Here is a 27,174-nt window from a genome sequence, read left to right as displayed (position 1 = left end):
TGATATATCGTATACCGTATGACCGCCTCTCCTCTCTGCCCGATGACAGACCACTGTTTGCCATTGCCATCCACCCCCGATCGATCGACGATTCCTTGTCAGACGCAGACTGTGTGCTATCGCTTTCGTCTAACCACGACCCGCAGCTTTGCCGCTGCCTCCGTTTAAAGTGGTCGATTATGGGAATTCAAATGTACGTTCCCCAATGTGTGTGATCATGCACTGGATTTTTACGAGAACATTTTTATACGCTTGTGATTACAAACTTATCATTCCGCATAAACTCGACGGAATAATTTCAGAATCATTTGTCGAGTATCGGAAATTATTGCGTGTAATAGCTGCGTGCTGATTTTCAAATAGCAACTGGTAGCTCCGCGAAAATATTACAATATTATTATGCGAGAGTGGTATACGTACGAAATTTAATGTTCACGGTAAATTTCCTTCTCGGTCGGTCTGTGTTAAAGTACGCGCATAAGTATTTGTCTTCCGCTCTTTCAAGGCGCGGAATAATATTGGTTCTTTCAATACCAGAGTATTGACACTATCTCTTTCGATTGTCGATTGATTGAAAGTATCACGTTGCAAAAGTGTGCGCTCTTCTTTAACAATATTCGTGTCGGCGCGGTGAGATAAAATTTAACGTGCGCGGGCAGTATCGATAAAAGAGCAATAAACGTACACAGCCGCGGAAGGTACACAGTTTTATATATGACTGCGAAAATATTACGAATGAAATTGTTTGCTCGCCCGCGATATGACGGTTTGTAGGCAAATGGGAGATTCAGTTGTCTGTGTGCGCAACTATTTACGTAACTTTATATTGCTGAATTTTTACCGGTGTTAGCCGTCGCTTTAATTAAGAATAAAAGAGAATCGCACCACGACGCCGCGCTGGTTTTGTCAATTAAAAAAATAGCGCTTGATTCCTATTCAAAATATCCGAAATTGGCTAAGATCGAGCATACGTAAGTGAAAAAATGAAGAATGGAAATAAAGAAAATAAAATGAAGCCCAGTACGTGATATATGTTATTTTAAAGATTTATTATATTTATAGATCATATTTATGTATAGAAAAGAAAGAAAAATATACTAAAAATAAATCTTTTATTATATTACTTCTTTCTTATTTTTTATTCCTTGTGCGATAAGCGTTTCTCTCTCATCTTTGTTATACGAAGAACGAAGACTTGTTCAACGTGAAAGATCAAATTCTCCATTAGTAATGCGAAAGAATCACGCAATATATCACATCTGTGTTCGTTGCTCGCGTGATAGTGCGTAGTTAACGCTTTATGGGGGTGTAATCGATCAAATGGAACCATATATGCGGATGCAGCAACATACAGCTTCGTAATGAACCAATTTGTTCGAATTTTCGCAAAATAGTCACGATCAACGCCGCGTTATCCTAGATCCGAAAAGTGTCACGTTTTACCGCGAAATGTCCGACAGTAATTCCGACAGAGAATGAAATATTTTATCGTCCTTCCTCAAAATTTGCTAGTACGCCTCTGCTCCGTCGCAGCTCTTATTACACTAGTCTTAATTCTATTTGTAAGTCGCAACCGAGACTCGGTGAAAATTCAGGCTTTTTGCGCACGGTAAAACGCCATGCACTTACCATCCCATGACACATGCTTTTTAACACCTTCACCGCAGAAGCTTAAGCCTTCGCTAGCGAAAATTAATTTAGCTGATTTTCTGTTCACGCCAACTAGATTATCAAAATTCACTGTAACATGTCCATATAATCGTTTTCATAATTTTAATAAATTAAAATATTAATGTTCATAAATGCACTTTGTCGTTAAGTTTCTCTATGCAAATGTAAGTAGTTGTATTTTATAATATCAATCACGTATCTTGACACATCTGTCGCATATCGATCACGAGTGACCGTCAGGACGGTGTTAATTAATCGAATAATATTATATCGCAATCCATCACCTCCTCGTTAACAGAAACGAGACGATGCTTCATCCTTGAAAGCTTCTCCGAAAGTTTCACGGAGTATCACCTCCGGAACGCGATTATCAAAGGGACGAGGAGACGCAGAGACACCGGATGCTGCAAGTAACGATTTCCGCGGGACAAATAACAACCGAGAAGAGACGGGGAATGCCGCGGGTAGCAGCCGGCTCGCGATAAGGCAATTTAAATTACCTGCCATCTATCCCGGGGTTTCCCCTTGCCCGTCAGTTCTGACAGCTGTCGGAGGTGTCGTATCGCGATTATCGTGTCACGGCTGCGTACGGGCTGCGAGCGGCGCGTTTAATTTCATGTATACCTGAAATCGAGAGCGCATAAGTATACCTATACCTCTTCGCACAATGTGCACGCAGTATACGTGCGCATTATCGGGCCCATCCCGTGCTCGTTCCGCTAACTGACATGCCCGCGAACGAACGTACGCACAATGTACGCACATAACGCGCGCGGAATCGAAGCCGCGTACGGGCCGCTCGATTGACCACCGCCCGTGTCGGAAACCGATCCGCTCAGTAACAAAACCCGATATTGATAATGACCAATCGATTAATCGTCTGGATATTAAATTCGTGACATTTTGATGCCACCAACGGCGGTATTCGCGGCGAGCTGCCCGCAACGTTGCGCGTTTCATGGACTTACGTACACGAAAATCGCGAGTGGATGACGAGCACGTAAAGAGAGTTTAATTAATTTATTATTTTCGGGCATGTGTGCGTTGCACGGTCTGCAATGAACATTTACAGGGTGAAGTTGAGGTTGGAACTTGCGAAGAAAGTTAAGTGTTTCGAGATTGAATGAATCCTCTTTTCCTCGCGGAACCGCGCGCTGAATTTTAATTCATTGTTCTGTGTTACGTGATTAGAACGGAGCAAGTCTAGTCGGTTACATGGGCAAGTTGGCACACGGTATGCGTGTGTATATATGTGTTAATAATTTGCGATGCTTTTGCAAGAGTTAACTATATAACTGAACATAATCAAAACGTTCTAAGTGAGGTGCTCGACGAGGCACTCTAGGCAACTTTGTTATGTGTTCTAGGACATTGTTTGTGTTTTGAATCAAGTAAAATAATTCTGTCTACAGGAGAGCTTAATTATATTTTAATAATTATTAATAATAATTTATTACTATATGAATTTGGCACCCTGCTTTTAATAAATTAAGTTTTGAATACACGCAATGGTGAAATTTCGTTTGTAATTTAACGCGAGAAAGATTATAGCATTTTGAAAATGGTTCGCACCCAACTACTTATGCACCGTTACTGCTTTGTTTTACGAGAGTTAAAATTAAGCACTCATCAATACGCAATCAAATCCTTTGGGATCCGTCCACCGACGAAATCGCATGGAATATCCCACATCTGGGTCCTCACGCAGTTTCGAGAGATTCATCGTTACATTTCCCTCGTCGATTATACTTCATGCATGCGCTAGCGCGCCGTACACACACGATACGATAATTTGTTCTTGACATATTCAATGAATATTTGCGGTCGGAATTTGCGGAATTCACGAATTTACGCGATGAATATTTATAGTGGTGTTATGTAAGTTCTGTCACTGCGCTTAGCAAACTTTACTTGATTTGCGAAACGCAAGGAGAATAAGAAATCAGGAAGCAAACGCAAAATTTATCAACGCATACCCGAGCGAGGATAATTGCCGCGATAAATAAATAATAATTAAACGCGGAGCTCCCACGCTCAACTACCTTGCAATACGACAGCGAAGCTTACTTCCGCGAATTGCTCCGCAATATCTTAGCGATGTCTGCTCTGCAATAGCCTCGCGAAGATTGCTCCGCGAATGTTTGCGCGAAGATTATTTGCACGATGTTTTGAACGGCTTTAATTTAACTAAACGTATCTCTCTGCAGAACGCGTACGTAATTTTGCAACGCGAAAAATCGATGATAAGAAAACGCAAGCACGTAATCTATTATCGTATACGTGAGCGAAATATATAATCGCGACTGTCGCGAAATTGAATGTTTTGTAGGCGTAATAAATATAACGAGCGAATGCAAAACAGTGAAACTGTTAAAATTCAATAATTAAACATTTGCACAGTCGCAAAATCTACCAATGCTGATGCGAACGAAAAAGATTATTAAATTCCGCGATTTTTCCTCTCTTATTGCAGCGAATATTCATTTTTCGCTCTCGATTTGGCACAGATAATTTGGCAGTGTCAAGCTCTTTGGCATTCATCTCACTGAATTGGATCTTTGGATTCTTTGGTACATGTCTGTAATAACTGAATATGCGATAATTATAATTCTTTTGAACCGATTTCAGCGATATTGTTATCCAAAATCCTCTCTCTCCCTCCTATCCTTACTTTTCACCCTCCCTCCCTCTCTGCACTTAATATCTCCAAATAGACTCATCTTCCTTTTTTTCTCGTCGCGCTCCAGCCGCGGTGCCCCGCAGTTTTCGCGCGGTAGAGAACTCCCAAGTAACGGGGTTCCTCTGCAGGGGTAAGTTCTCGCGAGAACGCGGAATCTCATTAAGCGCGAACAAAAACCTGTCCCCGTTGTCGGTCGGGTGGCGCGGTGCACGCAAACTTCCGTCGCGTCGCCCGGGCGGGGCCAGTTTTACGGTTTTACCTTGTTACCCCGGAGGGGGACACGATTGTTGCAGCGCGCCGCTGAGACTTCCGAAACAATGCGCGGCCCAGACGCCACGTCGCCATGTCTGGGGCGCCGTTTAAGACTTTAAATGTGCCGGAATTAACGGCGGTTGAGGGGCCATCGTCACGAATCGACGTCTCTCGACGCGGCTGCGATGTGGACCGGAAATCTCGCCGAAGAAAATTACTCCGCGGCACGTCAACATGTTTCCGCGATCGATATTCCCGGTTTAATCCGCGTCGCTTCGGATATCGGATTCGGATTCCTCGATTCGTTCGGTTCCTCCTCGGGGCTCCCCATTATCGTCTTGTCTTAACTTTCTCTCGTTACGCCGCACCCGACTGCAATTATTGCACAGTGATTGCTTAATTTACAGGGCATTGACACGTGGATGCAGATAGATACATCCGCACATCTGCCAGCCTCGAATCCAGACAATCTCGAATCCAAGCTCGCGTTGTACAAAATTTCACGGACTCGTGAAATCTCTCCATCCCTCACAGCGGATCCTTCAGCCGTAATTCGCGTTAATCGCTGATTGACGAGTGCTGTAAAAACCACTCGTCCAATCGCGCCTTCGTGCCTTCACCCTGGAGCCGATACAGCCCATCCGGGCGTGAACGACGCAAATCACCGGATGTGTCGGACGTGTGAGCGACGGTTATTAACGTAATACCGTGATACGCTACGGATACATAGTAGCGTGCGTGTCATTATCGTGGCCGACGACGCGCGTCCGATCCGTCGGCGTATCGGATTAATAATTCTCAAACGGACGGGGAAAGGGATCATCGCGGTAAGCGACGTCGAACGCGGTCGTCCGGTCGCCCGCGAATACGATCGCACGTCCGTTATACGGCTGATCTGCTCGGCTTAAATACACGAAACAGCCGGCGGTCCGCCGGTTTGAACACGCGTGCCCCAGCGAGGGATTAATCACTGGGCGTAACAGACACGTATAAATTAATCGTGCAAACTCGCCGGCGCTACCGCGGCCGCGTATCTACTGCCTGCGAGCTTTGGAAATCGATCTTTTCCTCGTGGAGATTTAACGTTGCTTTTAGACTCCAGGTTTAAGTTGAAATTACGTAATTACACGAAATTGAAAATAAAAGAGATTAAAAATAAAAGTTCTATACTATCGGCACTTGTGCAGTCTCGAAGCATCCTCTTTGGAAAAAGAGGATTTCAATATCTGGCGATTTCTTTCGAATAATTCATGCATAAAAAGCCGTTAAAGCGTGAAACAGAGGCATCCCCTTTAATTCGGTATATTTTTGCGGCTTTTTTTCGATATATCGGACTACCTCGGGAAATTGTAGATATAGATACGAGTATCACGTAATACGTTACATGATCTAATCTCGATAACTGGCGAAGAATATCGCTAAAATTCTCGACGACGCTCAAGAATTCAACGGTACGAAGGAATGCATCGTTTACGATATCCAATAATTTTTCAAATAATGTTCGGGTGCATCGGTTTGTCCAAACTGCACTGTGACCCACGAAACATCCCCATCCAGCGTTCGGCAGATCGAGATATTACCGCGGTACGACCAGCGGAAATACATGTCGCAGCTTGAAGTACTAAAAGGATCGTAAAAGACGCGGGATTTCCACGGGAAAAATATACGACTGCGCGTTGCCACGGATATCTCCCTGTTAGTAATAAAATCGAGAGGTTGCGAGGGCGGGGCGAGGTCGGGAGACGCGGGACGGTTATTGCACTTGTTTCTGCCGGCGTAAAGCTGCTGTACGTGTATGGGGAAATAGAAATCTGTGTATATATATATATATGTAACACTGAGTTTTCCTCTGAAAATTATCACTTATGCGTTTGTAAGCGTTCGAAATTTGCCTCGCGATTGCCCCCCTCCGCGCCACTCCGAATCTCATTTATTATCCCTGTTAAACCGCACACGTTGCAAAACCGTCCGCTTATGCAATTTTAATGTTAACCTTGTGAATCGGCAATTTGTAATGCATCGAATTTCACGTCAAATGAATCGAGTACGAACTGTTGTAATTGTATAATAAACGCGTAATTATTCGATTGCAAATGACGTGGAAAATCCTCCGCCATCAGTTGCAGTTACGCTTCGCGCGTATCGCTTTACGTATGTAAATTCGTTGGGAAAGCACGCGTTACTTAAATTGTATAATTGCATTTTTCGTGAAATCTTCCATTCTTATGTTTTACGATCGTATAAGTATTACATAAATCGTCAAATCGTGTCACGGTCCTCGAATTTGCGCAATCAGCGCAGCGAAAGTACCCTTTTTCCTTTTATCCTTCGAATTATAGAGACTCCTCACGAGGGGCTTAAATTATCGGCCGATTTCGTTAAATCCACGCTAAATCAACTTGAACCTTTTCGTTGCAAATTATTTCTCCGGGAAATACCGACTTCCTCTCTTTTTCTCTCTCTCCTTCTCTCTCGATTATAGCGAGTGTTCCGGGCGGCGAAACCTGGCACGAAGGGAGGTTGCGCGGAGAAGTGCAGGCCGCAGGATACGACCGGCTTCCTCAGGCCACTCGGGTAGGTACTCTCGGAAGTAACGAACGAATTTGCGAATAAATTTGCATGCCGAGCGTGCCGCGCTGTCGCACGGAATTTATAGCTTAATCCCGATTTTCAGCGGATCTCGGCAAATGTTTCGGCCTCGAGAAGGGCCGAACATCGGGAGTGAGAAAGAGACTGAGAAAATGAGAGAGAGAGAGAGAGAGAGAGAAGAACGAAGCGGATGGTCGGTAAACCACCATCGCGGAGAGAGCGCACATTAAAATTTATGACGGTTATTAATATTTCCCCGGAATCCCCTTGGCGCGTGGCCGCCGAAATGAAACCCCGGTTAAGCCCTCAAACGAATGATTAGAGCACCAGTTAATCGTCGTTATCGAGAAACGACTCTGGTTGTTTTACTGCGATTGCACGACGATGCGCGTTGGTACTAATTTTACGTTCGCGCTACTCATAATCCACGTAAATTCCTTCGGAAGTTCGATTTTGGAGATTACAAGATCGCGATATAATACGATCAATTTAACAAAAAATTCATTACCTTCATTTGCGTTACGTTGTGAGATATAATATTTATAATATAAAACAGTGGATGTGTGTGATTAAATGTTGACGATGCTAAAAGAATTATTAATGTAATAACCGTCCTGCTGACGCAAACGGGTAAATGTCATTATAAAATTTCAATGCGTTAAATGATTTATTCGAGTTATTCATTTTAACGGATGCCCCAAATTAATTTTTCATGGGAACATCTCAGTTTAATTAACCTGGGAAATCTTGTTGTATTAATAATTATCATCGCGTGGTATTCATTATTAGTTGCTAATTAAACGTCCATCCTCCTGTGGAAGGGTAAAACGTGAGAAAACGAGAGCGGCACATCTTAGGAGTTTAAATGATGAATACATTGCGGTATATATCAGCTGTGCTAACACACCCTGCGGTATGGTAAATAACGGCGCCTTAAGGCGATGACGGTAATTTGCTTCACTCCAACTCCAACGAATTTCTTCCCGCATTAAGAATTAGATAGATGGAGATTGTACGGGAAACGGAAAATGGTCGGCGCCGTTAATTAAAAAATTTGTAAACTCGAGATAACGCCAGCGAAAAAATTACCGTACTTTCGCGTCACATCCGAATGCTACCATCTTTATTATCGCTGTTTCACGGCGTGCGCGATATTTACTCGAACGTTTCGGCAAATTATGAAATTCTCCATCGCTATTATTGCGGCATTTAATCATCCGCTGTCTTTCTGCACTAATATGTTTCATTCTGCTCCGTCGTGGCGGCGCGTGTTGCATAACGATTATCCGTAATGTTCACTTTGAAGCCATAAATATAAGATCGCACAGCAGTGCGCTACGGCGAGAACTAGTTAAAGATCATTTCTCACCTTGGATGGTCTACACCGGATTTGCTCGCTAAACCACGAACGAACCTTTCGGCTGAAGAGCAAAAAGGCGACTCATCAACCCTTGCCCGCGGTTTTTGCCTCTCGATGGAGTATGCACGTGGCATCAGGTGCGGAAACAGGCACGAAGTACGGAATGGAAGTCGCAAGAAAACGCAAGGGCTAAGATGAGGGATCCTCGTGCGAAGCGCGAATCGAAGATAATCTCAGGGTTTTTATTACCGAGCCTCTTATTTCTGCGGACGCGACAAATCCTACGTGACGTATTGCGACAAATCCTTTTGACAGAAGGGACGAAAATGCACGAAGGATACAGAATTACTGCGTTATTGCTGTTTTAGCGTCCGCCTACTTTTTCTTCACTTCGCTACGTCCGAGAAGTACATATTGAAAAAAACCACGAGGCGCGAGAGACATCGTTAAGAAAATTGCACATTATTGCGTATGCGAGATTATAAAATCCTCTTAATAAGGCACATACGTGAATCGCGTGCACGTACGTACGTACGGTTTTTTCCTCCATCTGTAAGCTCCTCGTTCGTTATATTTTATTCTTAATCCGCCAGATTTTTAGGCGAAAGTTATGGCTGAGCTTTCGCGAGAGCTAAATATACGTGCTAAATTCTTCTCTTGAGCAATTTTGAATAAACCAGTGCATTTAGGATAAACCAGAGTACATAAATGAGATAAAACGAGTCGCGCGTTTCGAGCCACAAGACGCGGGTCGCTGATCCAAACGTCGCGAATCTCGCATGATTTTGCAGGCTATCACAGACTATCACGATTTTAGCACATAATCGTTGTAAACGGAGGGCCGCGCTGCATCGTGTCGCGCCGATGCAAGCGCAGAGCGCATTACGCTCCGCGCGAGCGAACACTGCCGCTGGGAAAGCCCGCAGTCGAATCCGCAGGGGATGGCGTTCTACATTTAATGCCGACAACCGGATATGTACCTGAGCGTGCGACGTGTTTTCCTACGTGGCGGTAATTAGGATCGTCGTCAAACATACGTACGCTGTTTCGCGCTAATCGTCACCGTCGTCGTCGTCCCGCTCAAAGCGAAAACGTCGCACATCACTTTGGGCTCTCGTATTTGCAGAACGTAACGTGGGTGGGTGGGTGTCTTTCTTCGTCGTCTTTCTGCACGTCTTTGCTTCTCTTTGTCCCTGGGAATGTTCTTTGCCGCTGGTACCGTCCCGGTTGTTTCCTCTCGGCACAGCCGGCTGTCGATTTTGCCGCTTTCTGTTTCGCTTTCCTTTCTGCCGCCCTTGCGGAGTCCACGTGTGCCAGAACGATGGATTGGTCCTTCATCACGTAAGAGTTGCGATCACTAAACGGTAACTGAGGCATGGCGATGTCGGATAAATCGATCGTGAGGAACGCAAATCCGGATTTCAGTTTATTTAATTCATAATTAGTATAATTATTTTTCTGTTGTAGTATGAATGATACAGCTAAGATGGAATTTCGGAAGAAATATAAATTATAGAATTCGAAGATGACAAATGCGACTCAAATTAAATTTTATAATGTCAGAAAAAGACTATAACTGTGTATCATCATTAAGAAAGATTTTTTATTTGAAGCGGTCACATTGAAACGTATAAAAATGTTACAATTACCACAATATGTTGATCACAAAATTATCCGCTGTTCAAGAAATCGTATCATCGACAAAGATGTACGTGGGATAGTGCAGAATTTGATTTCTTTTTTTTTAATTGGAAATATTCAAGTAGAGAATGGGGAATAAAACGGCGATAGTTGGTGCGAGTGTATTCTCGCGGAAGTAATACACGAAATTGATATGGAATCGAGCAAGACTTTTTTAATTAAGCGGCAGACATTATTTTACGCTTTGAAAGATCTCGGGCGCTGCCCATTCCGGTATTATTATCGGCGAGTTCGCGGCGGTGGAAATAAAGACATTGGGCGAAGCAGACGGCGCACGGAAGCCGATAACCCGTGAAAGAGTTTCTTGTGCGAGAAAAGCCCGAAGCCCAGATGAAATACGGAGTCCTAGGGATTGTAAATCACACAGAGTACAGTGAAACACGGGGCACCGTTGTCGGAAGAATTATCGCGACGCGACGACGTATCGCGGATATCCTTACATTCAGCATTTATATTTAGTCTTTCCTTTCCTTTCGTTTCATCATTTGTTGCCCTGCTATTTTGCCTTCCGATCGAAAAAAAATCAAGATTATACTAAAATAAAGTATATCTCACAATCAGAAAATACCACATAAAGTAGTCTTCGTCTTAAATTTCTTGCGTCGTACGCAAGAATCCCCGAAGGTTGATTTACATCCGACTTCTTAAATAGATTGTTCAAATTTACATAATTGATAAATAAAACTAATTTACTTCAGCTTCTTACAGACTTGTAATTAGTTTTAGAATAGAAAAACTTGCAACGGAAATATTTATATTCAAATATATTTTTCCAGCGGATAAAATATCTGCTAAGAATAAAATACTTCTTACGCAGCTGATCCTTCTACTTCTACATCGTAAATAGTCATCAACACTTCGAAGCTGTCAGACGAGAAGCGGACGTCCCTAACGAAGGGTTGCCGGTCTATAAGAAGGACACGCCTAAAATCGAGGAGGGGTCTTTTTAATACTACTTAATCGCGTTTACGCCGTGCGTCTTCCGTCAAAGGCTCGAATATTCACGGCAAAGTGCTTCCGAGTCCCCTTGACGAACTAATGTAATAAACGGATGGACAAGCGGTCGATCAGCCCTCCTTGATTGGATATTGATCAGCTGTGCTCGAAAGAACATCGCTCGCTCGAACGGAAAAGAAGCAAAATGCAACAGCTTTATATGAAGCTCGCTATCAAGTTGTCTGCGATTTTCTTTTTTTAAATAGCTTTCCTTCTCCGTTCTTATATCTTTTTTCCTTTCTCTTTCTCTCTTCTTATTTTTTTAAAATTTCCCGGGTTACGAATAATAAAGTTTTGCATAAAAAGGGCGATATGTTAATGGCATGCTTTTATATCTTTTCATGCCTTTATACCTTCTGCAAAAGGTACTCTTAAACGCCGTATCTTATGTAACGCACCTTTTTAGTCGTAGGAAGCACCCTGAAGTTTCTTTGAATTTAATTTTATTAATTTTTGCCCGATTATATGCATTAATTTTAATCATTATTGAGGTCCGTTGAGATTAAAGTAATTTCTAACGGATATTTGTCGTATATTAAAGCTTCCGCGTCACGAACACAGATCCTTTTTTCCTCGTTTGCAAAATTCTGTATTTTATTAATTGAGATACGACGATATCGGCACGTATAAAGGACGTGAAAGAAGAGTACGATACGCATACGCGAAAAGATAATTATTTGCAAATTCAAATCACATCGATGGCCGATATTATGCGCGAGTGTGATCAAAGACCGAATCATCCAGCCAGCAAAGAATTTAATGTGGCGAGCACAAAATTTTTTTCGGTTGAAAATAGTTGAACGTGGTAGACAGGTTTTTAACCAAGTCGGCGCGAATGTCATTAATTTTAATGGATAAGATAGACTCGGTAATATCCGCCACGCTTTTCTGGTTAACGACCGATCAAAGGAAACGCCACACGAAGCGAACCACAGTAGTCTTGATCTTTGTACTCTTGTGTGCCGCTTGCAGATGTAAGGAACAACGGATCACTAAGGATTAATAATCTTACGAGGAAACATTCACGCCAGCCCTCGTTAATTTTAATAGATTGCGTCGAGTGTCAAAGCCATTCATTGTTTGCAGTTCTCTGTCTGGGATCGACAACGAGAGCACGAGACAAAGAGTCAAAATCTCTAGACGAAAGTTATAAGACAATACCGCGGACTCGTTTTCCATATGAGTGGATCATTTTAAAAGCAACGTAGCTGCAAATTTGAAAGGACAATTGAATTAAGTATATCAGTACGGCTTCATCATGTATTTATTCATTTAATATGGTCTCTGTCTTACATAAAATTTGCTTGTATCTCGAAACTCCGAAAGTCAATATCGATACATTGCTTTAACTTTTAATTCAATTTATATTTTATATTTATAATAGTTAAAAATAAAGAGAAAATTGTATTTTTTATTCTTTTTATGCATTGCTTTTGAAATAAAAATTATCCAAATTAGCAAAATCGAGAAGGAAGACTAGAAAGGTATTAAAGTGTTTTTTACTTTATTTTTCCTCTAATCACAACAAATGCATCCGAGTGTTTTTCAATATTGTCACTTCGATGTTGTCGATTCATAAAGGATTCACCGGCACACTTGGCAATATCGCGATTACAATAAAGTGGAGTAAATGTTTGCAAATCTCTCGGCTATCCTGCGCTGGAAATTAACGGTCAAGCGAGCAATTCCATTTTGCGACCGACAGTGGACACGGCCGTGTAGCTGTACGTTGTTCCAGGGACAAGTGTCCACGACATATGAGATACCACTACTGATCTGACAAACGCACATCAACGGCATTTTTACGGAGATCGATATAACGAGTACTAGCGTTCCATATTCGGCAAGTAAATAGACTTCGCGTTCGAGTTAAACGATTTATATCATTGCATCACATGTACGCGTATGTGTGACAATTTTCTCTCTCTTTCTTAATTCAAGATCATTTTTTAAATAAAAATTTAGATTTGGGAATACAGAAGTTGCGAAGAATATAGAAGTTGTAGAAATTCCATTACTATAAAGTTCTCTCCTTTAGCATCCCCTTCCTTAGATTTCTATCGCGACCACTAGAATGATTTGTACCGACTGGGGTCCGCAGAGTACAAGGTTTTTGATGGAAACAACCCTCGGGAAGATTTTTCACGATTAGAGAAAACCGCCGAGCCGCGTCATTAGTCGAGAAGTGTAGGAAATACAACTCCGATGGTTTGTACGCTCGAAATTGAAACATCGAGGGTCCCCAGCTCGTTGTGTCCTTCCCTACTCTATCCCAAATCCTTAAATCCTGGCACTTAGTGCGAAATTAAGTGCCACCTGGTACCGGGTATAAGCGCGACCTGCCGGAGGTCTTCCGGGGAAGGCAAATGTTTGATCGGACGTTATGACCGTGCCCGAGGGAGGAATTAGAGTTAATAGAACGCTATATCGGCTGAGTTTTTCCTCCCACACAAAAGCGATGTTCTCCGCTCCCTCCTTGATTGGCAAACTGCACGTTCGCCGCAAGACCTAGCGTTTTTCACGTGGACGTCCACATCCTTTATAATTGAACGTCGGTTTCTCCTGGGAAGCAATTTAAAGCAGAGTGAACGAGGGCGTTTCCCGAGCACCGAACCGATACGTATCAAGCCACGATTAATGGATAATACTAATTGTACTGTGATATTAAATGTCCGCTTGTATTGGGTATCTTAATGAGAAATGTCTACTTGACTCGAATGAATTAGTCAATCGAACATTGAATGGCATTCGCGACGCATTTTCTCAATCGTTACGAATTTATCAATACTCGATTAAAGAGCATACGTTGACAATTGTTATATATTTAATTAATTTATTTGTTATAAATTATTAAAATTTATTTATTATTAATTTATTTATTAATTGTTATTAACTTAATTTATCGAAAACTGCGCTTTCGCGAAAAAAGTGTAAATTGTCTCTACTGAAACTGAAAAGTTTCTCATCCACATATCGAATTCAAAGAAAATTAAATACATGTATATATGTGTGCGTGCGTGTGCGTGTGTGTGTATAGAACCTCGTGACACCGTGAGAAAGAGAAACCAATTTGTCGAATTGTAAGAAAATACTTGTCGCGTAGCGGGTTACACTTGAAAATTAATTACCGGCCCACGTGCATTAATTTGGGCCATCAGGCGTGTCATTTAATTAATCCGCCTATGTCCCTGATCGACGACATCTTCGCGCCCCCGGCACCATCGTTCTCATCTACCCTTGTCCATCCTCTCGTCAGCTTCGCCGTTGACGACGTCGCGCACCGAGTTATTTATTTAATTGGACATTAAAGCGCGGAAAAGCAATTACGAGGAACGATGAGGCGTCTCTATGTTCTCTTTGGGAAACGGTATGTTTTAATTAAAGGGAAAGAAGGGGGCAGTGAGCGGCAGGAGGGAGATGAAGAAAAATGTGACTGCCCGTTGTTATCAGCTCGTTCGCTGACAGAAAGGACACCACCGCAAGCCTCCGTTCGATACTCGATGACTCCCCGTATATCGTATTTCTGGTACATTACACGAGATACCATCTATTCAGCTCAATCGCGACTGATCGACAGAACCTGTTGATTCCACATGGAGATGTGCATGTGTATATGTGCGTGCGTATATGAATTGAAAAGAGAATAATGTGGAAATTTGGATTCTCTGCTCTCAGGTGAACGGACAAGACGTCTCAAATTCTAGTCACGAGGATGCCGTGCGTTGCTTCCAGTCAGCTCAGGAGCCAATTATCGTGGAAGTGCTCCGACGACAACCCAGCGGGCACCAACAGATACCTCACACACCCTCCAAGGAGCACGAAAGGATCGCGTGTCACGATAAAAGCGAGGGAACGACGAACGGGAGGTGCCCGATAGAAGAGCAAACGTGCAACGACGACGTCAAGAAAGACGCGACATGTCCTCTCGTGTCGACCGCGGTTCAAACGGACTGGGCTGGTCTTATAGAGGAGGAGGAGCTGCTTCCGGTTCCCCTCGTCGAGGAACAAGCAAACGACAGCTTCGAAGACTTTCTCGCCCATGACATCGACTTCGAGGTAACCAGACAGAGTGATATTATCGATTTTATTTGTAGACATTGTAAAAATGTCTAATGGACGACTATTTATTCGAAACTTTATTTTGATCATATTAATTACAGATTAAATACAGATAGATTTTAAGACAGTAATTGATACAATTACAAGAATAAACTATTTGTGAAACCAACTTGTCAAACAAATTTTAAAGAATAGGAATTTGAGGAAAGCGGTGAATTATTTATAATTTATTAAGATTTATATGCAATTAAGGGACTAAAATTATAGCTGTTTGGGATTGTACATAATCTGCCTTGTCTTCCTGTAAATTGTTCATGCACGGCAATCATGTCAACGGATTAACGTTACTAGCAAATTAGAGAGGAAGACAAAGAGAGAAAGAGAGAGTTTATGCAAACACGTGCAAGTATTGTATTTAGTTTCACTCAACATTGTTGTGTACTACGGCGAACATTAATACGGTTGCGAAATGCTGCAGGAGGTGACGTTGCGGAAAAGCGGAAGTGCCGAGAAGCTCGGGCTGACGGTGTGTTATAGTTCCGGTTCCGGCAGCGAGGATGCCGACACGGAGGTTTATATCTCGGAAATAGTTCCTGAAAGTCTCGCTGCCCGAGACGGTCGGCTACGGGAGGGAGATCAGATCTTGCGGGTAATGAAATATACACAGAAATACCGTTTTTCATTTTCCCGGGAGCAATGTTGGATAAACATTGTTGCCGCACAATGATTCACCCGAACGGGAAACTCGTGCGAAAATGCGACAGGTTTTACGCTAATGTGGACAAAAAAATATTATATATATATTCTACTTTTGTAAAAATTGCAGTTTTGTAATCCTCTACTTTACGTTACCCGAATAAAAGCTCTGTCGCGTTGATTGCACGATTTTCCAAGCAAACCGTAGCTACTAAACCGAAAAACAAAAATACGGAATTTTGGAAACACGCGGCGGATTTTACGGGACGTGCAGCTTTCACGAGAGAGAAATATAATTTCACTGGCGAAAAATTGGACGTCTTCCATTATTTCGGGTATAACGCCTCGTCCCGAGCTGAGCCAGTGAAAAAAAAACGCAGAATAAACGCGAAGCCCACGCTTGGCAGCGCGAGTAGAGTCATCAAGTTACGGATAACACGGAGTGTAAGATATTACGTGGATTTAGTAGGGTAAGGAAGCGGAAGAGTTTGTAGCTGCGAGGAGGCAACAATAAAAGCACATCATATACTATTACATGGCAAGCTCATAGCAGCACGTACCTAACTGAATTTACGTCGGATCCACGTTTGAAGATCACGCCGCTGGTCGAGATTGCAAGATTTCGCGTCACGTATTCCCACGACGACGTTTGCGAATTTCCTGTTGACGCCTCATTATCCCCACCGAGATTCCTGAGCTCCGTAACCCTCTAATCCCATTAGACGGATCATAATTACGAGCTGCGTACTCTCCCTCTCACCCTCTCCGCTGTCTTCCCCTCTGATGGAGTATAGTGGATAAGATGGATTCGTCGCTGTCTCCTCTCGATACTCCCGTGAATCCTGTTTCCATTTCCGGTTTAGTAGCGTTATTTATAGCGTTTGTCATTCGATAGTTTATCAAGAATCATTCTTGTCTGCTTTGGACCTCCATGTAATTTTCTTCCGCTTTCGCAAATAAAAATTTGATGGAGAATCGACGGAAAAAAGAGATTCACACGTTTTTATTATCTCCGGAGAATAGAGTTAATAAAAATTAACTCTATTCACACGCGTATTAGTATTGAACTAAAAAATTTATTTCTCTATTGAAGTTAAATAAATTATGGTATGTGCATATATGTAGAGAATAAAAGAGGGTAGTCCTTTGTTAAGCAATACGGAAATAAAATTTTCAGAACGAGAGATTTATTTTCTCTTTCTTGCTTTTATTCTCGCTGTATTATTATCGCAGGCGTAAATTCTCTGGAGAATGAGAAATTTGCGTTGAGTCAGCCCTACGAACGCGCGGGGCTTTCTAAGCCGGATTTACATTCAGAGTATAGCGTTTCATTATGCATGTATATCTCTCGCGAGAGAACAGTGACTCATTTCGGAAATCAAGAAGCGACTGTCATTCACTGAAAGGAATCTCTCCACTTTTTTTTCGTTCCAGGTCAATGGCAAGGATGTCGCGAACAAGGAGCAGACTGAGAATTTGTTCGCGGAAACGAAAAACGCAGTGACGATTCTCGTCAGCCGATGTGTATATCAAGTGCGTTTTTATTTTTCACATGCTATTGCAGTTAATTATCGCAGCTTTATTATATGATTTGAAATTTGGCGAAAACGTGCTTTTATCAAGGAACTTAAATCTTTCATTTCAGGACGACGAATACGATGACAGGCGTATCTATCATCAAGTAAGTTAAATTATATTAAATTATATTAAAAAAGAAAATTTTCAACGTTGTCTGCACTATCATAAATTGCTCCGTTACAGGGTTCGCCGCCGCTGTCACCCGAGAATATACCGGCGTATCAAAACAGCATGATCGAGCAACTGATCCGCCAACAACAGCAACAACAGCAGCAGCAGCAGCAAACGGAGGAGCGTGTTAAGGAGAGTGAGATAAATAATTGCACCCTGAAAGTGCCACTACCCCCTACACCATCTCATACTCAACAACAACAGCAGCAGCAGCAACAACAACAGCAACAACAACAACAATCCGCCAGCATTTTCTCCACGAATTCATCGTCCACGTGCTCGTCACAGAACTCGCACAAGTCTGGCAAGAACGCGACCTCGCCGGCGCATCACACGGATGACCGCAAGCAGTGGATGCAGGACGCGCTGAAGGATTGCTCGAAGAGACTGGAGGGTGTCTCCTTGCGCGGCCAGCAACCTGTCACCCCTGCGGCACCGTCGGTGAAGCTCGTTGAAGCGTACTCGAGCCACGTTTGGAGTGACACCGAGCATATCTACGAGACAATACCGGAATCCGACAGCGAGCCCATCTATTCGTCACCGTACGAGCATCATCAGCATTGGACGCAGCAATCGTCAAACCACGTCGCCGCGACGCAGGCACAACCGCACAGCGGTGGCGGTGGCAGTGGCGGCACGCAGAATCACACCACCGGCGGCCAACAAAACCAAAAGTGGCAGTCGTCCTCGAAGAGCAATAGTTCTGGCGAGGAGAAGGACAGCTCAAGCGCGTACAACACCGGCGAGTCTTGTCACAGCAATCCTCTGACTTTGGAGCTTCATCAAGGCGAGAGGGACCACCACAAGAGCACGCTGGTACTGTGTCCACCGAAGACGCCTCAGCAGCAACAGCAACAGCAGCAGCAGCAGCAGCAACAAAAGTTGGGCTGCATCTGTCCCATGCCGGTGACGCCGACTGCGACGTCCGCAGCGACCAGACAATCGAAGAACCCGAGCGCGAGAAGGAGCTCGTCGTCGTCGTCGCACCATTATAGAGATCGTAACGAGCCGGCGATGAACGCCAACACATTGCCAGCCGACACCATGTACACGAACGTGGCGAACCTGCAGCAAACGATGATGCTGCAGCAGCAGCTGTTCAAGCAGGCGCTCAATCGCAAGAACCTCACGACCAAGGAGACATCGACGACCGGCGCGAGGAAGTCCAAGTCCCACGGCAATTTCCAAGCGCCGAACCTGACGCAGTACCAGTTTGTTGGCAGTCAGCAGGTGTGCACGTCCACCACCGCGTGGATACCGCCGGAGGACAAGGGCGAGGTGCAGATGGAGTGGAAGGTGAAGAGGAGAGCGGATGGGACGAGATACATTGCCAGGCGGCCCGTCAGAAATCGGATACTGCGAAATCGAGCGATCAAGATATCCGAGGAGAGGGCCGGCCACACCACCGAGGACGACACTATGTCGGAGATGAAGGTGATTATTGATACGATACGATCACATTTTTTAATGTGTCCATTACATTTCCATTCGGGGAAATTATTGATATTACTTCAGATTGTTCAATAATGATATCATTAAATGAGTTAAACTGAATAGTACAAAAATATGGATTTTATGGAAAATATGTCTGGAAAAAACACTCTATCATAATTTGCTACTTTAATAATAATAATAATAATTTAATACTTTAATAATAAACTTAAACGATGTCCTTTCCCCCAGGTTGGTCGCTACTGGAGCAAGGAGGAACGCAAACGGCAATTGGAGCGCGCGCGCGATCGCAAACAACGACAGCAGGAGCTAATGTTGCAGCAGCAGCAGCAGCAGCAAATGCAGCAAACTAACGATATGCTGATATGCGAACACACGGAAGACAAGGTGTCAAAGAAACCATTGAACATTGTAGAACTCAGTCACAAGAAGATGGCACGCAAAAAGACGACGTTGGACGATTTTACCACCGTGCAAGAAATGCTGGTTCACGGAAACCGAGTGGGGACAGGCGGTCCCGGCGCGGGAGGAAAATTAATGGGTCTGCTATCGGTTACCACGGTATAAGCGAACTCGATTCAGACCGCTCGTTGCGCAAAATATGCACGGCAATGTACTTGCCGCGGATGCGCTTATTACGCCAACGGATCTCGCACGAAGAAAAACGTCGGAATTTTCGCCCGTAATGCCGTAATGCCCATCGCGCCTTTAGTTACTGCGTGACATTATGCGTCTACTTCATACATTCGCGTGTGGACAGCATTCTGCTTGTAAACGCACGTTGTGTATCACGCAAAAGACAATGTCGTAAAATCGAGATGATGTTTGAAGGCTCGTAAAAGGTCCGATACTTGCTCGAGTACTCCGTACGAGTCGAGAGAATGCCCGCTCGACGTATATGTGCATTTACGCAAGCACGTAAAACTTGCTTGACGATCACGTCGCGGAGTAATTCTCGTTGTACACGGTAATTTGGTCCTGGACGACAAAACGTAAGTAACAGAAACCACGAGCGAATTATCTTCTCTCGGTGTACGTGAGATGTTCAATAATATTCCAATTTTTGTGATTCTGTGAGGGGAAAGAGGAGGTACACTAAACTGCAATAAAGCAAGGAAGCTTCGTATCGTATGTGCACAAGCAATGTGTGTGGAGCTTATGTAACGCGTCCACTTTATAACTGATTTTGTAAATATAGTCACATGCCCGATATATGTCGATGCGGATCGTTTTACTGACTTTTACTGACGAACATTTTAAGAGTAACAGCTGGGCGATGATAGATTTGTAAATATGTATGATAATCAATGTATTAATCATGGCACGCATCAATATTCCTCTTGCTTCGTGAATCGTCGCCTCAACGTCGATTCCATCATGGACTCATCGTCGTGGATGTCGAGTGACGTTTACAGCGAGAACGGTTTCATTCGTTCACGAATATTGCTCTTTATAAATTGTATCTTGTACAGCCCTCCGTGATTTTTACACCACTTTTGTAAAGTATCTGAAGAGTGAATGGTACGCGCGAAACGCGCCGAAAATAAGAAACGCTCGAGGAAGCCTGCGAAATCTTGCGTAAGTGTAACTCGTGTCTTATTCTCATGCATATAACTCGTGTGTATTGAGCCGATTAATCATTATATTCATTTCGATTCTCCTTCTCCAAGAGAAGATGATGAAATATTAGGACCCCGTATTGCCACTGTCCGAACTGCTCTATCACATATTTTAAAGACACGCGTTTAGAAGGAGGATGTGAATAAGGAGCGTGAGTAAGGAGCGAATCGAGAGCAGAGCTCGATATAAATTAAGCAATCGCGTACCTCCCGATGAGAATTCATTAGGAAAAGTGCGCGATGCACCCGGAACGATTAGATACAATATACCGTTGTAGAAAATACGTTGTACGAGATAGATTCTAAGCACATAAGCGATCACGCGCGCACGTTATGCTGTCTTTTGTATATGTAGATGCGATATAACGATAATTCTAAATATGTGTAATGTAAATAAAACACGAATAAAATATAGCATTAATATATATATATATATATATATATATATATTAATGTATATATATACACACGTAAATAATATATATACACGATAGTGGCGATAAATTAACAATCGTAATTGCATTTGGACTGTTTTACGTGAGACAGACAGTGACGATTAGCGGAGCGATAGTCAACAAAATCCAATTTTCCGGAGGAAATACGTAAAATGACGCACACCACAGAAGCGTATAAAAGATCGTTCGTTTATTAAGAAACTCAAAAATTGTTCCGACCATTTGAAAATTATTTTACTACATGAGCGCATTGATATTTATATTATTCAAAACTTTCAATTCTACCCTATTCAGGTGTTGGATATACATGCGGAAGCAATGATGCGTGGAGAAGTTGAGTAAGAAATCGCGCAGGTACTGGCCAAGGTTCAAGTGATAAATGGAGTCCTGCAACTGTTCCGGATCCTCCTCGTCGTCGTTCTCGTTATCGTCATCCGTGCAGCCGAATTCTGCGAATGTCACATGCGTTGGCATTTTTTTATCAATTAGATTGAACGATTGAATTGATTCGCGATATTTATTTACAGAGAAAACTTACGGAAAACATTCCCAGGCTCGTATCCAGGCTCTATAAGTTCATCCTCTTCGCCTTCGTCCTCATCAGAATCCTAGAAAGAAATTAATATATCATTTTAATGATAATAAAATTTAAAGTTTAAACGGGAAAGGGACAATACGAGGTGGAAGCACGGAGATGCTGCCTACCGCTTCCGTATCCTGACTGATATCGGCAGCTTCCATATCGTTGGCCAATTCGTAGATTATCACTTTAAATATCTTTGCGAGTACAGGCACCGTAGTCCATTCGTAGGGTTGTAATTCGGCTCTGCTTCTGGTCCTCACGCCGTCCTTCATCCCTGTATATTCCCGAATTTTAACTTGCTATTTTGAAACATAGAAATATGTCTTTCGTAGAACAAGGTATCATTTGCCGTGATAGCAATGATCTTGTGCAACGAATTATCGCAAATTACGTGAAACATCAACGAAGAAATTTAATTTAATTATCACTAATTATCGCTAATTATCATTACATGCCAGCATGCAATCAAGATGAATCAACTGAAGAACATAGTCACAAACCTGAGACTATCAGATCTCCCTTGACCGTGATCTCGTTGAGTCTGCTGTCCCCATGAGTAACTCCGTATTCCAGGATCTTGCACAACGCGACCGTGCTGGCTTTGCGTTCGTATTTACCGAGAAACAGGTGTTGCCTGCTAACCCATTCGGACAGCACGAACACGAGTGCGCTCTGGCCGGTCGGGCCAGGCACGGTTGACAGGAAGTTCAACACTGCGTCGAACTGCGTGTTAATGAGGTGTGCGTAGATCATCAACAGGCTCTGCATCACTATCAGCGTCTCGACGCTCTGCATCTTGCTCAGCACCGCCTTCAGCAACAAGTCGAGATTTTCGCCCAGGCTGTCGCCCACGTTCTTAATTAGCGTCGTCACCAAACGCCCGACGAAAGAGGCAGTGAATTCACTCGACTGAAACGCCATGAAAAGAATATTGAATTAATATTGAATCGATATCTTCCTGGCCAATTTCAAAATTCACCTGTGGATTCAGGAGTTGAGCGACTATCTGTAATATATATTGCAATCCCGTTTGTCCCTCGTTGTCCCGATGCGCGATAACTTGCTGAGTCGCGACGAAGAGATAAGTACGTATGACCTCGCCGCCACTTTGTAGCGTCGAATGATCCTCCGAATTGAGAACGCAATGGCAGGCGGCCGGGAAGGCAGTCTCCATCAAAGCATTGCTCAAAGGCACCGGTGAATACTGCACCAGGACTTTTAGCACGTCCAACGCTACGGCCCGGGATCCCTCTGGAACGAGCGGAGCATCTGGTTAACGGCGATAACGGTCCAACGGTCGAGCCAGATTAATTTGACGTGTCATTTACGAAGAAGCGTACCATCCTTCGACTTGTTCATCGGAGTTATTGTCATCATACTCGTGAGAGTTGGTATTATACGAGTCTGCAGTGGGCTGATGCAGCTCGGATTCTGTGTCAGTTCCTTGAATATCTCCTGGCACACGGTTAACAGCGCCAGGTCGCTATGGAACTTTACAAACACTGCAATTGTCAAAGGACAAATCTTGTTTTCCACTGATGCTGTAAATTCTTTTTGTTGCTATAAAAACACAGATCAAATCGAGACAACTTAAATAACAGAAAGGATTAACGGCACGAATAAAGGTAAAGGCGCCGTAACGAGGTGCACGTTAATATTACCCAGGCTAGCATGTGCAACGTCTCCATGACCGAAGTTAGAACGTCGGTATTTGGTTGACTAACTAGATTAAACAATCCTTGAAAAATGTTGGGCATGTGGCAGCGCATTATGTCGACGATGGAGTCCTTGCCGGTCGACGCCTCGCAGAACCAGTAGATCGCTTTAACAGCGCTAATGCGAATGCAGGATGGCTGGTTCTCCTGCAAGCCGTTAACCGTGCCTTCGAGGAACCGAGAGTTCACTTCTGGTGGCATTATTTGGGCATATCGACCACCAAGACACAAGCAGCGGCCGAGAAGCAACGGTGGCGAACCTGAAGATTCATGTATCACGTGATTTACAATGTGTTGCGGCAGACATCGATCGTAAAATCGATAGGGAGGACCGGGCCGCGGTTAATCACCTGGATCATTCAACATTCCCAGAACGACCGTGTCCAGAAATCGAACGATATCGAATTGCAAGAGTCCCACCTGCTGTTTTTCGATAACGGTATCCTTGGAGAGGCTCAACGCCAGCAGGGAGGATTCCCGTAATTTCCACCAACTCTCGTTGCTGTTGCTACCGTCGCCGCTAGGCTGTAATGCCTTCGTTGCCTCGATGTGCCGCGTAACAACGTCCCACAGCGCGTGTACCGCTTTCTCGTCAAAATGACTAATGAGAGCCTACAGAATATTGCTTGCTGCACTTTTGCTCATGAAAACCCAACGTATTTTCATTATTCGTTTCGTTGCACGTTTTCTCCTTACCGTTAAGAATTCCTGCGCCGAGATGCGGACGTTATAATCGTACGTGCAGTCGTCTTCTTCGACAAACTGATTGGGATTAGTTGTCCACTGTTGGATCTGATCGACCGTAATCTGCATAAATATTATTAGATAGTACATGATTTCCGGTAGCTTATTGTCCAGCAGATTCCTAAACTTCTTATGTTCCAGGGTTGTCTGAACGAGCTCGAATATCGCAATAATCAGACTGTTGAAATCAATTACTTCACCTGAAAAGAAAAAAAAAACAACGTACTTGTAGAGAAAGAAGGGTCTATACATGTACTCGTTGTTATGCCTACTTTGATAACGTAATGACATAAAATAACGTACCATCAGAATCGACCTCTTTCTCGTTGACGTCTTCAACGGCGTTGACGGTTATTTCCTGGTAAATCTTTGCGCTCTGGCATAGAATCTCCCATATGGGTGGCAGCATTTGAGGTAAAAAATCCAACACACACTTGGGCATTTTCATAATACAGTTTATAGCTTTAATAATTTCCGTTTTAAATCCACTGTCACTATTCGGGCCGTTAGGCACTCTGAGGCACTCGACGAACTTTTCGCAGAACATAGGAATGACCGGCTGCAAGTACTGCATTATAAATTCCTTATCGTATACCGCAGAGTTAGCAATTACAGTCGTGATCGTTACGAAAATCTCAATCGCGCGACCGCGTGTCCTAATCGAACACTGCTGCAAGAAAAGAATGTAAAGAAAGCGGTGCAAACGAAAGTGTATAGGAAATATTCTGATTGCCCTGCTGGATTTACATTTTCATTTTGAAATATTCTGTACATCTCTTGAAGAATGACGGGTGCGACGTTAGGCAAGTGACAGTCCGAGAGTTCTCGAGAGAATTCGGTCAAGACTCTCATTGCTCCGTGAACGGCGCACTCGCTGTCCTCCCTCAGGCAGCTGAGGAGAATGTCGAACAGAGCGGACCAGTTTTCAGGCCAATCCCACTGTGCAATACTAGATATCGCGTAGGCCACTGCAGTTCGCACCTGAGGTCGACAATATAATTTGACGCAAGATTAACATTAACGTAAATTAATTACGAATAGATTAACACGTTACACACACATTAAAGATACGTAAATATTTGTACAGCTAAATATATACCAAGATTCGAAATAAATTACCTTACTGCTAGATTCTCGGAGTCCTAAAGGTAGCAGCTCCTTGATCCTTCCCTTAGCAGTATCGTTAATCTCTGGTAGACGGAATTTCTCCGACAGGTAACACCAGTGCGTCTCGACATACTGCTTCAGCAAAACAGAAGCCAACTGCCTGATCGGTAAATGCCCATTAGGGTCCACTACGAATTCCGTCAGGTGTATACCAAACTCCTCTGTGACCTCCAAAGCTTGGATCCTCTGCTCCGCTGCTTTGCGAGTTTCATAGTGCGGCGATAAAATCCCGGTTAATGTCTCGTACAGGGCCTCTTTCAGAGAACCTTGTATGTCACTTGCAATCATTGTGCAAGGTAGGAATTGCCTTGCTGTTACTTAGCATCTGCAAAGTATCCTCAACAATTAAATGCCCGACTATAAATTCCCTATTTATTAATCGTTAACATGTTAATGTTAACGATCAATAATCTCACGTTCTTCACGTTGAGAGATATGTTTTACCTAAACCTGCTGTCCTAATCTCGCGGTTCCTTTGCACCTGTTCTTACGTACTAAACTATTGCAACTCTTCCCTCTCTCTGCGGAATATCATAGCACATTATAAATATATATATATATATATATATATACATCATTTATATCATCAAAAATAGAAACAAGAAATTAATTAATTAAATAACGAAAAAGTTAAGCGAATAGTTAATTTGGGATATGTGTACATTGCTACGTCCACGCAACGTTCGAAAAAACGAATAAACAACAAAGTGAATACACATTTCATGTTAATCCACGTTGAATATTGTTGATTTAATATGCAGATGAAATTCTACACACTCAGCCACTGTCACTCGCTGATCTACGCGATACGGACAACTCCGATTTTTATAAATATCAAATATTGTTACCTATACAAGCAAGTGTATACACACATGATAATCTTACAACCTCTGTAACCTACGAACCGGTCGTGCGTGTGGAAATGTTCAAAATATTCTGAAAGCCGGTTCGACAGATTGGTTACATCATTGTTTATGTATTTTCCAAGAGATGCACCGAGTGTCGCGAAACATCTCACGATTCTTTTTCACGCGAGTCTCGGCCATGTGATCGATCTCTCGAAAGAACTGTGCTCCGCGATCTATAATATAGCGTCGCTTGATAATAAAAACTTTTGATTTACGTTGAATCACTCCGTCTAAAAATACAAATTTATCTAATTCGCTACTGAACAGTTCTAAAAAGATCCCCACCTAACTTGTCATTCTACTGGAAGGAGAGCTACGGCTGATCCTTCATCGAGTCGTACCACTACCTAAGCTTTCAAGCAGGAACAGTGGAGGCTCGTAGCGGATCTTTCTGGAACTAACTCCGGATCTTTAAATATTCCGTGGCCAATGAAATGATCCTTACAACATCTGAAGATGAATTAAGTACAGATCGCTATCTTTTTCTGATGGTCGTTCCGTCGAACGCGCGGTCTCTATATTATATTATACGTCTATGGGATGTTAATCCTCTTCAACGAGCCTGCACTTATGCAACCCGGCTGACAGCCGTGCTAACGGGGTGAGCGGCATTGACATAGGAATATATGGACGGAGCCTATGCTACGAACTTAGGCAAGGGGGGTTATGAGATCTGCGGTAAGGAGAAGCTGCTGGCAAATCGGGCGAGTTCGGCTGTTCTCGACATCGCCCGAATGATACTTGATAAAGTTTTGTAAAGTTATGATACTGAAATTAC

The 27,174-nt window shown here is 43.2% G+C and overlaps 2 protein-coding genes across 9 annotated transcripts in view; one reads left to right on the top strand and one right to left on the bottom strand.

The window, feature by feature from the left end:
• LOC105281292 (PDZ domain-containing protein 4) overlaps nucleotides 1-21,249 on the top strand; it is a 144,143-nt gene extending 122,894 nt beyond the window's left edge. Inside the window, exons 2-7 of the mRNA XM_011342393.2 lie at nucleotides 14,925-15,305; nucleotides 15,787-15,957; nucleotides 17,439-17,537; nucleotides 17,650-17,685; nucleotides 17,766-19,187; nucleotides 19,437-21,249. Of these exons, the coding sequence (XP_011340695.1) occupies nucleotides 14,925-15,305; nucleotides 15,787-15,957; nucleotides 17,439-17,537; nucleotides 17,650-17,685; nucleotides 17,766-19,187; nucleotides 19,437-19,772 (2,445 nt within the window). The 3' untranslated portion in view covers nucleotides 19,773-21,249. The remainder of the gene's footprint in view (nucleotides 1-14,924; nucleotides 15,306-15,786; nucleotides 15,958-17,438; nucleotides 17,538-17,649; nucleotides 17,686-17,765; nucleotides 19,188-19,436) is intronic.
• Nucleotides 21,250-21,448: 199 nt separating this feature from the next.
• Nucleotides 21,449-26,700, bottom strand: LOC105281272 (importin-9). 8 transcript variants are annotated; one of them, XM_026970748.1, is made up of 14 exons: nucleotides 26,682-26,700; nucleotides 25,933-26,009; nucleotides 25,441-25,813; nucleotides 25,069-25,302; nucleotides 24,625-24,991; nucleotides 24,274-24,521; nucleotides 23,928-24,189; nucleotides 23,524-23,837; nucleotides 23,203-23,422; nucleotides 22,842-23,113; nucleotides 22,363-22,771; nucleotides 21,985-22,136; nucleotides 21,818-21,887; nucleotides 21,449-21,728 (listed from the first exon to the last, which is right to left on the bottom strand). In XM_026970748.1, exons 3-14 carry the CDS (start codon nucleotides 25,774-25,776, stop codon nucleotides 21,517-21,519), a joined length of 3,096 nt encoding a protein of 1,031 aa, XP_026826549.1. In that variant the 5' UTR covers nucleotides 25,777-25,813; nucleotides 25,933-26,009; nucleotides 26,682-26,700; the 3' UTR covers nucleotides 21,449-21,516. The 8 variants fall into 8 exon arrangements, with proteins under 8 accessions (XP_026826549.1, XP_026826546.1, XP_011340662.1 ...); XM_026970745.1 differs by lacking the exon at nucleotides 26,682-26,700 and adding an exon at nucleotides 26,337-26,664; XM_011342360.3 differs by lacking the exon at nucleotides 26,682-26,700 and adding an exon at nucleotides 26,361-26,664.
• Between the last annotated feature and the right edge of the window lie 474 nt (nucleotides 26,701-27,174).

This window comes from Ooceraea biroi, chromosome 6 (genome assembly GCF_003672135.1).
Source record: "Ooceraea biroi isolate clonal line C1 chromosome 6, Obir_v5.4, whole genome shotgun sequence".
Taxonomy (NCBI): Eukaryota; Metazoa; Arthropoda; class Insecta; order Hymenoptera; family Formicidae; genus Ooceraea; species Ooceraea biroi.
Note: the sequence above shows the minus strand (reverse complement) of the source record. Positions and strands in the feature narration are given on the sequence as shown.